General features: G+C 38.6%; 1 protein-coding gene across 1 annotated transcript in view; it reads left to right on the forward strand.

Moving 5' to 3' along the window:
- The first annotated feature begins 260 nt into the window (after positions 1-260).
- The window catches only part of PRKAA2 (protein kinase AMP-activated catalytic subunit alpha 2), a 72,074-nt gene continuing 58,858 nt past the window's right edge, over positions 261-13,476 (forward strand). The window contains exon 1 of the mRNA XM_044238326.1: positions 261-401. Coding sequence (XP_044094261.1) covers positions 308-401 — 94 coding nt within the window. The 5' untranslated portion in view covers positions 261-307. The remainder of the gene's footprint in view (positions 402-13,476) is intronic.

Here is a 13,476-nt window from a genome sequence, read left to right on the forward strand (position 1 = left end):
TCCCTTTGCCGCCCCTCCCCCGCACACCTGGTGGCCCCCGGCGCTCCTCGTCCCCTCCGCCGCCCTGCCCGGCCCACAGCAGCCGCGGCAGCCACTAGCGCCCGGACGCCCCCACGCCGCCGCCCGCGCGCTGAGTCTGCCTCGCGCCCCTCGGCGTCTCGGGCCGCCCCCGCCCGGCCCCCCCGCGGGCCCGCTGCACTGTGGGTAGGCGGCGGCCGCACTGAAGAGTCCGCGGCGGCGGCGGCGGCGGTGGCGGCCGCACTCGCACTGAGGAGCCCGAGGCGGAGCGAGGCTGCGCGCGCCGAACATGGCTGAGAAGCAGAAGCACGACGGGCGCGTGAAGATCGGACACTACGTGCTGGGCGACACGCTGGGCGTCGGCACCTTCGGCAAAGTGAAGAGTTGAGTACGCGCCCGAGGCTGCCGCGCGGGGCTGCCCGCTCGCGGGAAGCCGGGCCGAGCGGCGGGAGCCCGGCTCCCAGGGCCGCGGGCGGGCGCGGGCCTGGCGGCAGGTGGAGCGGGCCCGGGAGCCCCGCGAGGGCGGCGGGGCGGGGAAGGGCGGCGGCGGGGACGACGGGAGTCCCGGGGTCTGTGGGGCGCTCGCGGACCTGAGAGCCCGGGAGCGTGAAACCGGAGGTCCGGCTGTTGGGCAGGGTACCTTCCCGCTGAGACGGTGTGGGCAGCGCCGGGGTAATACCCGCCGCTCGAGATTGAGTTTCCAGCGCGCCCGGCGCCCTGCTGGGTGCTTCGCGTGGGATCTCACTTAATCCTCACAGCCGCTCAGTGCAGGTGTTGTCCTCACCTTGACGGTGAGAAAACGCGGACCCCAAGAGGCTTGGGAACGTACCCAAGGTCACGCAGAAATGGGCAGAACCAGGATGAAGTGTAAAATGTCTTCCAGTTCTGGCCAGGCCGGGGACGGCTCTGCCGTCCGACTCGTTCGTGCTCCAGGACTCGGGCGGGGTTGCTGGGGCCGTCGCTTTGGGGCAGGTTCCGGGGGCCTGCAGGTGGGGGCGTGGACGCAGGAAGGCCTCTGTATGGGCTCAGGCCTTGACAGAGCTGTGGGTCTGAAGGGGGCTTGGCCTGTGGAAGGAAGCCTAGGAAGGCTTCTGGGATGGGAAGAGGTTCCTTGGGGTTGGACCTGGGAGCGTTCGGGACTGAGGCCGCCAGAACTGCTAAGACATACTTTGCTGAGGTCTCGGTGATGGGATCCCATTTTGGGTGTAGAAAAACAGGCTTCTTTAAAAAAAAAATTTTTTTTTTTTAACTTGTTACTAGTTAAGTATTGAACTTTCCCCTTTTGGCTGTTTATGAGTCACATGGGATTTAATTAATTGGCCCTGTCTTCTGAACTAGAGCCAGCTTATTAATATTTTACGTTTGATTGGTGTAAATTCAGAATTATAAGTCAAATGTTAGCTTCCCCCCCCCCCTTTTTTTTTTTTGTTGTAAAGATGTTGGGTAGGCATTCTGGAGATTTTACTCTCAGGCCTCTATTTCCGTGTAAAACTCGTATTTTAGCCTCAAGCCTTGTATGCTGAATAAGTAGAAGGGATTCATTCATTTCTATGGCAGAGATCAGCTTCTATTTACTTCCACATAGCTGACGCTCTTCTATTTGGAAAACCCTTATTGAGCACCTACATTGTGCTAGACGCTGTTTTAGGCAGTGGGTATACAGTAAGGAACATAAACCACATTAAAATCTCTCCTTCTGTGGAGCGTGTATTCCAGTAGGGGAACACAAAAAATAATCAGAATATGTATGTGAGATATGTAGTATGTTTAGTGCTGCTGAGAAAAATGAGTGGGGGAAGGGAGAATGAGTTTTGTGAGGTTAACCATTTTCAATAAAGTGGTCAGGCAAAGTCTCACACTCAAGGTGGTATTTGTGTAAAGACCTGAAAAGTTGGGGCGCCTGGATGGCTCAGCCATTAAGTGTCTGCCTTTGACTCTGGTCATGATCCCAGGGTCCTGGGATTGAGCCCTGCACGTGTCCCTGCTCAGCGGAAAGCCGGCTTCTCCTTCTCCCACTACCCCTGCTTGTGTTCCCTCTCTTGCAGTGTCTCTTTCTGTCAAATAAATAAAATCTTTAAAAAAAAAAAAAGAAAATAAAAACTTAAAAAAAGACCTGAAAAGTTTATTAAAGTCTTTGAAGTTCTATGTGGGTGATAAAGTCCTGGGGTATTTATAAAAGACTTCATAAATTGAGTGGATAGCTAAGAGAATCTGTTCAGAACAAATATAGGAAGATCCAGGCATTATGCCTGGAAGGTTACCTGTCATGAAATATCATTACTGAGGACTACTGTGTTACCATATTATATAGTTACTTAAGCAAACTGTGCCTTTACCATCTGGGTATGTACACTCTCAAAATTACATAATTTTGCCTACATCCTTTCAAATGGTGTTAGAATGTTTGTCTTTTTGAATTCTTTTACTGTACTCTGTATGTAGACTAAAACACCCATCAGATCAATTGGCCCATTGTCAAAGGCCGATGTAAATCTCTTTTGCATATATTCTTGTGCAGCTTCCAGGCATTGGCTTCTTAAAATATAAACTAATGGAAGGCACATTGGTTTATGAGAAATCTTTTTCCTGGAGGACCCAGTCTAGCGAGCAACCAGTCAGAAGTGTATTTTTAACACTATGTTAGAGCCCCTCTAATTTATGCTATGATTTCCTACCAAGATTGGAATTAGTACCATTGTTCAATAAAAATGATGGAAGTTGCTACATTTCAGTTATTTAATTTTTCAGGGGGCAAGAAATAAAAGAACATGTATTTTTAAAAATAAAAGTACACCTTTATTGAGGTATATTTTACATATTTTTCACCCATTCCAAATGTACAATTCAGTGATTTTTTTTTGCAACTTTACTAAATGATGCAACTGTCACCATAGATGGAACAAACATCAATTTTGAAACAGTTTTATTGCCACAGTAAAGATCCTTCATGCTCACTTACAGTTCGTCTTTGTTCCTACCACCAGCTACGGGAAACCCTTAATCTGTTTTCTGTGTGTATAAACTTCTTTTCTCTGGACACTCCTGATAAATGGAATCATTCAATATGGAGCCTTTCCTATTTCCTTTAACAGTGTTTTTAGGTTTATGGATGAGATTGCATGTGTCAAGAGTTTCTTCCTTTTTATTGGTGAATGATATTCCATTGTGTGGATATGCCACCTGTGTTTATACCTTCACCAGTTGTTTTCACTTATGGGCTGTTATAAATAATGCTATCACTACTAATTGCATGCAAGTCTTTGGGCACATGTTTTTATGTATCTTGGTTAGACACCTAGGAGAAGAATGGCTGGGTCATATCGTAGTTTCCTGTTTAGCTTTTTGAGAAACTGCAAACTATTTTCAAGAGTGGTCCTACCATTTTACAATTCTACCAACAGTGAATGAGGGGTCTCCTTTCTCCACATCCTCACCAACATTTGTTGTAGTCTGTTTTAAAGGCATTCTAATGGGTGTGAAATTATGTCCCATTTGGCTTTAATTTGCATTTCCTTAATGAGTAATGATATTGAACATCTTCAGGTACTTATTAGCCATTCATATATCCTATTGGGTGAGTTCCTATCTTTTGCTTATCTCATGAGCTGAATTATAAAAATTCGTTGTAAATTCTGGATTCGAGTCCCATATTAGATGAAATTTGTAAATATTTTCTACTAATCTGACTTTTCATTTTCTTAATGGTGTCTTTTGAAGTATAAAAGTTTTGAATTTTCATAAGGTCCAATTTATTGATTTTTTTTTTCTTTTTATGGACCTTACTTTTGGTGTTACAGCCCAGAAATCTTTGCTTTAGGTTTCAAGGATTTTCTCTTAAGTTGTCTTCTAAAAGTCTTCTCATTTTTATTGTTTCAGCCCTTACATTTAAGTATATGACACATTTTGAGTTGATTTTTGAGTATGGTATAAGATGAGGTTCTAAGATCAGCTTTTTTTTTTTTTTTTTTTTTGCTTTGTTGCTGTGTAAGATCAGCTTTTTGAATGACTATCCAGTTGTCCCAGCACAGTATGTGTTGAAATGTATGTGTTGAAAACACTTGCACTTTTAATTATTACATAGATTTAGACTTTGTAAAGTTCGTTTTTACTAAAAAATGTAATAGGTGATTTAGTTGTTTATATATATATATATTTCATTTATTTGTCAGCGCACGAGAATGCACGAGCAAGGGGGAGCTGCAGACAGAGGGAGAAGCAGGCTCCCTATTCTGCAAGGAGCCTGATGTAGGACTCTATCCCAGGACCCTGGGATCATGACCTGAGCCGAAGGCAGACACTTAACCAACTAAGCCACCCAGGCATCCCATAGATAATTTAGTTTTATATGGCTGTAAAAACATGGAGATGGAGGAATGAATAGGATTTTTTTTTTTTTTTTTTTTTTTTTGCCTTTTCTCTTAACTGTTAGGCTAACTGTAGATTTTGAAAAAATTAACTTCCCTTGTAGAGGTACTGGTTTATAGACTGAAGTTAGGTACAATAAGTGAAAATTCAGAGTGGCATAATTTTCATTTGATTGCACTCATTTCAAGTAATTTTTATTCTTTTTAAAGATTTTATTTATTTATTTCACACAGAGAGAGAGAGAGAGCGAAAGAGAGAGAGAGAGAACGAGCCGGGAACAGTAGCAGAGGGAGAAGGAGAAGCAGGCTCCCCACTGATCAAGGAGTCAGATACCAGGACTTGACCCCAAGACCCAGAAAGATCATGCCTTTCATGACCAAAAGCAGCCACTTAACCAACCAAGCCACCCAGGTGCCCCTCCAGTTATTTTTAAAAAGTATGTAGAAATCATATGTAAAAAATATGTAGAAATCCTCTATTTGGTGTTAAATAATGGAAGGCTTATTTTAAATGTTCTAAACTTATTTTCTTCATTGTTCTGTTGTTCTCTTAGATTTCCAGAGGAGTGCTATCAAAACAAATTATGGGGGCGCCTGGGTGGCTCAGTGGGTTAAAACCTCTGCCTTCGGCTCAGGTCATGATCCCAGGGTGCTGGGATCGAGCCCTGCATCGGGCTCTCTGCTCAGCGGGGAGCCTGCTTCCTCCTCTCTCTCTGCCTGTCTCTCTGCCTCCTTGTGATCTCTTTCTGTCAAATAAATAAATAAAATCTTTAAAAAAAAATTATGGGGGCTGCTAGGATTTAAAAGTAATGCTTTTTCTTACTTAAGTTTTTTCTCCACATTGATTTAGGTCCTACTCTTTTCAGGACAGGGTAGAACTGCTATTTATGAGCTCTTGTAATTAGACTTGTTCAGCTCTTACCTAAATAGTAAAGGTGATAGAAATGCTGGAAGAATAGATTTGTTCCTTGTGTTATGAAAAGACTGGTTCAAGAAAAAATACACGTAATATAATGCTAATTACTTATTTAAAAAGAAGCCTACTTTTTCAAGGTGAGTACTGATAGATTTGCTTTATGAAATATTTATTCTTCATCAGAATTGTACACCAAGAGATACTTTGCAATCACACTAGCCTCTTTCTAGCCAGTAAAGTCTCATCAAGGAATTACCTTCTCTGTTTTTCAGAGTTATTTGAATGACCCACAGAATTGGCTTTCAAGAAGTGAAGTATTTATTTTACTAATTCCTCACTTATTTTTGAGATAAAATAGGAAAGATAAACTGATGGAATTTTTATTACATTTAAAAAAAACAAGCTGTTTTACCTTCTTTGAAATGTAAATACCAAGTTCTAAATGATAAATTTGAAAATTTGACAAATATCTGGTCAGTTGGTGGATCTGAATGTTGTATATTGGTGGTGGGACCTGAATGTGACATATTGGGCCCTTGTTATGATTGTTTTTTGATTCCATGTAGTGTCACAGTCCTGAACAGACATTTAACCTCCCTGGGGCTTGTTTTCTTTTTCTCCTGAAGGAGAGCACTAGAACAAATAATATATTAGGGCCTTTATCATTAAACTGATTTTAAAAAAGATTTAATTCCCCCAAATGGATATTTTTAATTTTTCCTTCTAGATTTTTTTTTTTAAAGATTTTATTTATTTATTTGAGAGAGAGAGACAGTGAGAGAGAGCATGAGCGAGGAGAAGGTCAGAGAGCGAAGCAGACTGCCCATGGAGCTGGGAGCCTGATGTGGGACTCGATCCCGGGACTCCAGGATCACGCCCTGAGCCGAAGGCAGTCGTCCAACCAACTGAGCCACCCAGGCGTCCCTCCTTCTAGATTTTTTTTAAAGATTTTATTTATTTATTTGACAGACAGAGATCGTAAGTAGGCAGAGAGGCAGGCAGAGAGAGAGAGAGAGAGAGGGAAAGCAGGCCCCCCGCTGAGCAGAGAGCCCGATGTGGGGCTCAATCCCAGGACCCTGGGATCTTGACCTGAGCTGAAGGCAGAGGCTTTAACCCACTGAGCCACCCAGGCGCCGGAATTTTTCCTTCTAGATTAATGGAAATTTTGGTTACTGAAGATCAGAGCTGAAATGTAGATGTAATGGAGAACAAAACAAAAGAAAAGGGAACAAAAAAAGTGTTACATTTGTAACACTTTAATGATAGAAGCTACAACTTGACTCAGTTTTTGTATTTTAAATACTATGTAAGGCACTTGATTTTATATATTGCCCAGAGTAACTGTGAGTTTGATATTTTTACAAATGAAGAAATTGAGAATCCTATACATTAAGTGACTCATCCAAGGTCAGAGTACTAATTAAGCAGCAGAATTGGCAATCATAACCAGGATTTTCTGACTTCAGAATCTGTGCTATAAGCAATATAAAGTAAAAATGTGTAGCATATTATCTTGAGTTTCAAATCTTTAAGAATATAATTTTACATGTCTGCAGATATTTATCAATAATTGAAAAAATGATTTAAAGGTCCTTTTTTAAAGTCTACATTGAGAATAAAAGATTTTTTTTTTCCCTGGAAAATCTGTCCTATACACGTGTGATTAAAATTTATATTTTCATATTCCTAACTTTTATGCCTCAATTTATTTTCTTATGTGGCTGAATGTGCTGAATTCTGACAATTTTAACCCAAACTTCTTCAAAATACCAGGTAATTCTTTTTTTTTCTTGTTATGAAAGTAATCCTTAGTAAAGATTAACAGTAACCTCTAGTAACCAGAGTAAAGAGAATTTACAAAAATGAATTGTTGTTCTAGAAGGAATATTTGGTGTAGGAAGGCATTAGCCCTGGATTTTAAGTCCAATCAACTATGAGTTATATGGCTTTGGGCAAACTATTAAATTTCTCTAAGCCTCTGTTTCCTCCTTTGTAAAATGGCCAAACAAAGCTTGGTCTACCTACCTTCTAGAATTTATGAGGATTAAATTAGTCGAGGTACATAAAATGTCTTGAAGAAAGATAAATTGCCATACAGGTGAGTGGCAGTATTGTGGAGATATCTATGTACATGGCTCTTGTGAGTCAGTTCTGTACCATGTATTAAGTGTTAAGAAATGTTTGCTGTGTTTAGAAATGCCTTCGGTTCTGATAGAAACATTGAGACAGAGCTCTAATAATCTCCCATTGTGTTTTGGATGTGTGCATTGAAGAAAGTTCTAAATGACTAACTTATTTTTGTTGTTAGGTAATACTTAATTATTAGTTTTTTATTAAAATCCACTAGTCCTTTTTGGATAAGTCATGTAATCCCCCCCATCTGAAAAATGAATAAAATAAGAGTGAAAGGGAAATAATAATGAATATTCATTTAAGTTATTAACTGAATTTATTTTACTTTTAAAATTATGCAAATTCTAAATGAGTGTTAAATGGTAGTTCCGAGTAGTAAAGTTATATTTCTTCTCAAGTATTAGAAGGTTAGTGTTGAATCAAAATCAGTTCAAAATTAGGTGAATATTCACTTATCTTGTCATCCATGTTAGTTTTCCTTAAAATATTTGGTAGTATTTGTAATGGTGACACTGCCCTCGTTTATTCTTCTGAGATTCCTGTAGTTTCCTTGATGACAGGGAAAGTATTTTGTAGAGAAAGTAGTTAATTTAAGTCAAGCTGATAATTTAATTTGACTTATAGAAGGTCTAATCACAAATCAAAAGGCTCTTAATAAAGCCTTTTTTTTTTTTTTGCTGACTTAAATATCATTAATATGATTTCAACATAGGTAATTTGGTCCTTAATTTCCGAATGGATTTTGTTCATTTTGTGTAATCAATTCACTGACTCTGAAAAGATATTTTCCCATAAGAAACAATGTTATAGGGACGCCTGGTTGGCTCAGTGGGTTAAGCCGCTGCCTTTGGCTCAGGTCATGGTCTCAGGGTCCTGGGATCAAGTCCCGCATCGGGCTCTCTGCTCAGCAGGGAGCCTGCTTCCCTCTCTCTCTCTCTGCCTGCCTCTCTGACTACTTGTGATTTCTCTCTGTCAAATAAATAAATAAAATCTTTAAAAAAATAAAGAAAGAAACACTGTTATAAATGGGGGATAAGTTCAGGTTAAGTCCACAGAGACAACATCGTATATAGTACAAAGAACAATGGATTTGGAAGACCTGATGTGGAACTTCTGCTATGTTGTAAACCAGCTGTGTGGCCTTAAACCAGACTTGATCTGTAAAAAAGAAAATAATAACATATGTTCTCTTACACTGTTGTGAGAAGAACATGAAAAAATGTAGGTGAAAAGATACTCATAAATGCTTAACTCTTATGTAATCTTATGTAATTATGTACTTACTGTGTACTTAAACTCACAATTAGCTGAATTCTGAGAATAACCTGTGATCTGGTTCTGAGACCAAAATTTATTTAATGAAGGGTAGGAAGAGTTTATTATCTTATGCTTTTTGTTTTTCTCAGGTCTCCTTTTATAATTCATCCTGATATGGTCAGAAAACTCTCAGTCTCTAGATGCTGTTCACTGTCACCCTCTCCCATACACTGCTCCCAATGCATGTGTGTGAACATGTAATTTCTATTCTAGATCCTGTGCTAGCAAACACAGATCTCCTGAAAGGAAGAGGCAGAAGTTAGAAGGAAGAGAATGTGAGCAGCAGCAGGCAGTTTTTATTTATGGGTGATTTTCAGTGCCCTGTCTACTTAGAGAAGAAGCACAGTTATACAGTTCATTTTTTTTTAACTAGAGAAAATGTACTTTGAGCTAAAGATGTCTTCCTAATAAACTTCTCTTAATATATATAAGTTAGGATTTTTGAAGTTTGATCATATATCTCAATTACCTTAGTTTTTTGGACTTTGATCCATTTCCAGTGCTGACACAGTGCTGCTTTATCTAGATGTGTTTGTTTTTGCTGTTGTCTTTGCTGTTGTTGTTTGGTTTTGGTTTTGGTAAAAATATGCCAAAATATTCACTTATCTTGTCATCCATGTCAGTTTTCCTTAAAGTATTAGTAGTATTTGTAATGGTGACACTGCCCCATTTATTCTTCCAAGATTCCTGTAGTTTCCTTGATGATAGGGAAAGTATTTTGTAGAGAAAGTAGTTAATTTTTTTAAGTCAAGGTGATAATTTGACCTGGCAGAAGATCTAATCTCAAATCCTCTAAGAGGTAATGAGTAAGTGGGTGGCACAAGACTCCTAAAATATTGAATATGTTATAAGTAGAGCAAATCTACCTGGTATGTCTTAGACACAAATACAAGAGCACCTTGAATCAGGTTGATTTTATGGATTTTATTAAATGACTGAACTGCATATATAAAGCAGTGTGTTTATTTTGAAATGTAGTGAACCATTTATTTTTAGTATAGTGTATGAAGGAAAGAATTTCAGGCAGCTCTTATCTCTGCTAATAATAGAAATGTTTTCACCCCTTCAAGGGGACAGTATTCTTGCTTAAGTGCTGTCTTATGTTTAACCATGTTTGCCTTGCCTCTGATAAATTTCACCATATTTCTTTAACTGGTGGCTTTGTTTTTAGAATGGTAATAATCCTTTTAATTCTGCCCTTAGATTTGTTTTTAAACAACCTTTTATATGGTTAAAGAAATTATCAAATCATGCAATAAACATGTCTCATTGTAAATGCCAATGTATTGACTTATGAAAATGCTTTTTTCAGAGATTTTTCTTCATATTATTCATATAATTTTATGTAGTATTAAAAACATGAGTCATGTGCTCTCATTTAACATCACTCAATTCCTAAATTACAAATTAGCTACAAGGTAATTATCTAGCTGTCATAATTGAAAATCTGGAATTAAAAATTTTAAATATACCATAATTTTTTCCAAATTCTTACTTTGCTTGATACATACCATAAATATTAGTTAACTTCACTTTCTTCTTAAATGTGTTTGAGTATGACTTAGCACTATAAATTATTCCATAATTCACTTCTTCCAGACTTAGTTAATGAGATAATAAAATCAAAGTATATTTAACATTTACTGTGTTTAGTATGTTGGATTTAAAGCAAAATATTTTTACCAGAGTTAAAAATGTGGCAGTGATACCACTATAGATGATTTACTAATTTAAAACAATGTGGGAAGTAATCATTGAGAATTGACCTAACTCAGTCTTGTCTCACATTTGAATTTGAAGCCAAATATATGATAAATCTACCTTTTATTCAGATTTACACCAGGCTGTCCTTAGTGCTTTACTAATTCACAGTTAGATGACATAACAGGTATACTGTATGCTGTAAACTTGATTTCAGCAAGAATTTGACTTTATGTCTTACAGTAGCTTTGTGGATAAGATGAAGAAATGTGCTCTATGTGGCTTATTGCTGCTGAATAACTATTCCCAAGGAAAGTAGGTGTCATCCTAAAGGGAAATCTTGGACATTTACTTTAATAATGATAGTAATATTTCTTATTGGGGATGGTACAAAGCTAGATGAGGTAATTAATAGACAAATTACAGAAGCAGAATTTAAATTTATATTGGCTCTTGGATTGCTAGGCAAAATCCAAGAAGGTGAAATTTAATAAGGACAGGTGTCAAATCTAGCACTTAAGTTAAAAACAAAAAGCAGGCACATAAAAGTAGAACAGTTGATAGTAGTTCCTGAGATGCTGGAGTTTTAACTTACCACAAGCTTAGGAAGTATATGTTTTAAATGCTTCAAATGTAAAAATTGTATTGGAGGGGAAATAGATGTATATTAATTGGTAGTTTTAGAGGGATCATAGTTCTTGTTGTAGTTTGGATTAAGCTTAAGTTTGAATATCGAGTTCATTTCTTGATGCTACAATTTGAAAAACTTGGCCAATTATATTTCATTGAGAGAATGACCAATAAGGCGAGCCCCTAAAGAGTGCTGTATGAGATAGTGTAAAGAAAACATTTTTTGTACTATTAGAACATGTGTTTTTAAGTGTAATAACAGTTTTTGAATAGCTAAAGTACCATCATCTAGGAAAAGGAGTCACCATATTCGTGATGTTTTGAAGGATACAGCTGTGACTATTGGGTAAATATTTTAGGGAGGCAAATTATCTAGAACAATGAGGATGTTTCTGTCAAGGAACTTGTTTAAGAATGGTACCACTGGGGCACCTGGGTGGCTCAGTTGGTCTGCCTTCGGCTCAGGTCATGATCCCAGGGTCCTGGGATTGAGTCTTACATTGGCCTTTCTGCTCAGCAGGGAGTCTGCCTCTCCCTCTTCCTCTGTATCCTCCCTCTCCCCTCTCTCTCTTTTTCTCTCTCTGTCTCTCAAATAAATAAATAAAGTCTTAAAAAAAAAAAAAAAAAGAAAAGGCGCTTGGGTGGTTCAGTTGGTTAAGCAACTGCCTTCAGTTCAGGTCATGATCTTGGAGCCTCGGGATCGAGTCCCGTATTGGGCTCTCTGATTAGTGGGAAGTCTGCTCTCCCTCTGACCTCTCCACTCTCACAATCTCTCTCTCAAATAAATAAATAAAATTTAAAAAAAAAGAGACATAAGATTTCTGTCATTGACATATTTACTTAGATTCTAGATGGTCATCAAGATTCTTCAAATTTTCAATTTTTATTTATTTATTTATATATTTTTTGAATTTCAGATTTTAAAAAAAGATTTATTTATTTGAGGGAGAGAGAGTGTGCATGCACTTGAACATGACTGGGTGGGGAGGGCAGGTGCAGAGGGATAAGAAGACTTTCTACTGAGCAGGGAGCCTGATGTGGGGCTTGATCCCAGGACCTGGCGATCATGCTCTGAGCTGAAGGTAGGTGCCTAACTGACTGAAACACCCTGGTTCCCCACAAAATTCCAGTTTTGAATGGAAGGTTGGCATACATAATTTATAAAGTCTTTTTAAACTTTAATATTCTAATATTGCAAAAATAGTTTTTCTGATGTGATTAATTTCCACACCTGTTATGACTTCAGACTTGTATTAAATCAACCTTGTAGTCAAGAACAATTAAAAAAAAATTATAAAACCTGGAGGGGCACCTGGATGGCTCAGTGGGTTAAAGCCTCTGCCTTCAGCTCAGGTCATGATCCCAGGATCCTGGGATCAAGCCTACATTGGGCTCTCTGCTGGGCAGGGAGCCTGCTTCCTCCTCTCTCTTTCTGCCTGCCTCTCTGCCTTCTTGTGATCTCTGTCTGTCAAATGAATAAATAAAATCTTTTAAAAAAATTATAAAACCTGGATAATGTAAAAATCTGTTTGAAGTCAGCCAGGACTTGGGTGGTCAGTATCTTCCCAGTGAGAAGAAAAATGCACTGGAGCAGGTCTGCTTTTTGTTTGGCTTTTCTGTTTGAGCCATTTGCTAATTTGTAATTATGATACACATAAGAAGCCAAACAGCAGTTGCTGAAAGGCAGAGGAGATAAGCAGAAGTTGAGTCTTGGAAAGAAAGCTGTTGGAGTTCACAACTAATTAAGGATGAGAGCCACTGGTAAACAGTTGGGTTTCTGGTTGCAGCCCTCTGAGGACTGAAATTCTTTTTAGAATCAGCTTAATTACACACTTATTAAGATGATATGCTCCTATTTTTATTCTTTGGAGGAAGATCATACCAGCTGGAGCTTCTAAAGCTTTTTCATGTACAATGTTGAACATTCCAGGAGATACTAAGATAATAGGAATAGACTCATGGGTGAATCAGATGTTAAAGTTACTAGATGTGCACTTCGTGCACTTTAACTGGATTACTATGTTGAAGATGGAGAGTTTTAGCAGAGATCTGGAATCTCTAAAAATAAATAAATAAAGGAGTTTTGTGACTGGAACATATAATAATTGAGTTAGAACTCCATGGATGCTTTAACAGCAGATTAGATTCTGTCGAAGAGAGAATTGGTGAGCAGGAATATAGGTCAGAAGAAATATCCAGACTGAAACAAAGGGAGACAAAATGATAGAAAGTATAAGAAAAACAGTGTAAAGTCCACCTTTACAGAAAAACAGTCTAAAGTCACCTGTAGAAAAACAGTGAAAAGTCTAACATGTATTATTGGAACCTATAGATTAACAGTTCCTTATAGGCTTAGGATCCTTTTCCCCTATGGAAAGATGACAAAAGAAGGTTTAC

Source organism: Neovison vison, chromosome 2, assembly GCF_020171115.1.
Source record: "Neovison vison isolate M4711 chromosome 2, ASM_NN_V1, whole genome shotgun sequence".
NCBI lineage: Eukaryota > Metazoa > Chordata > Mammalia > Carnivora > Mustelidae > Neogale > Neogale vison.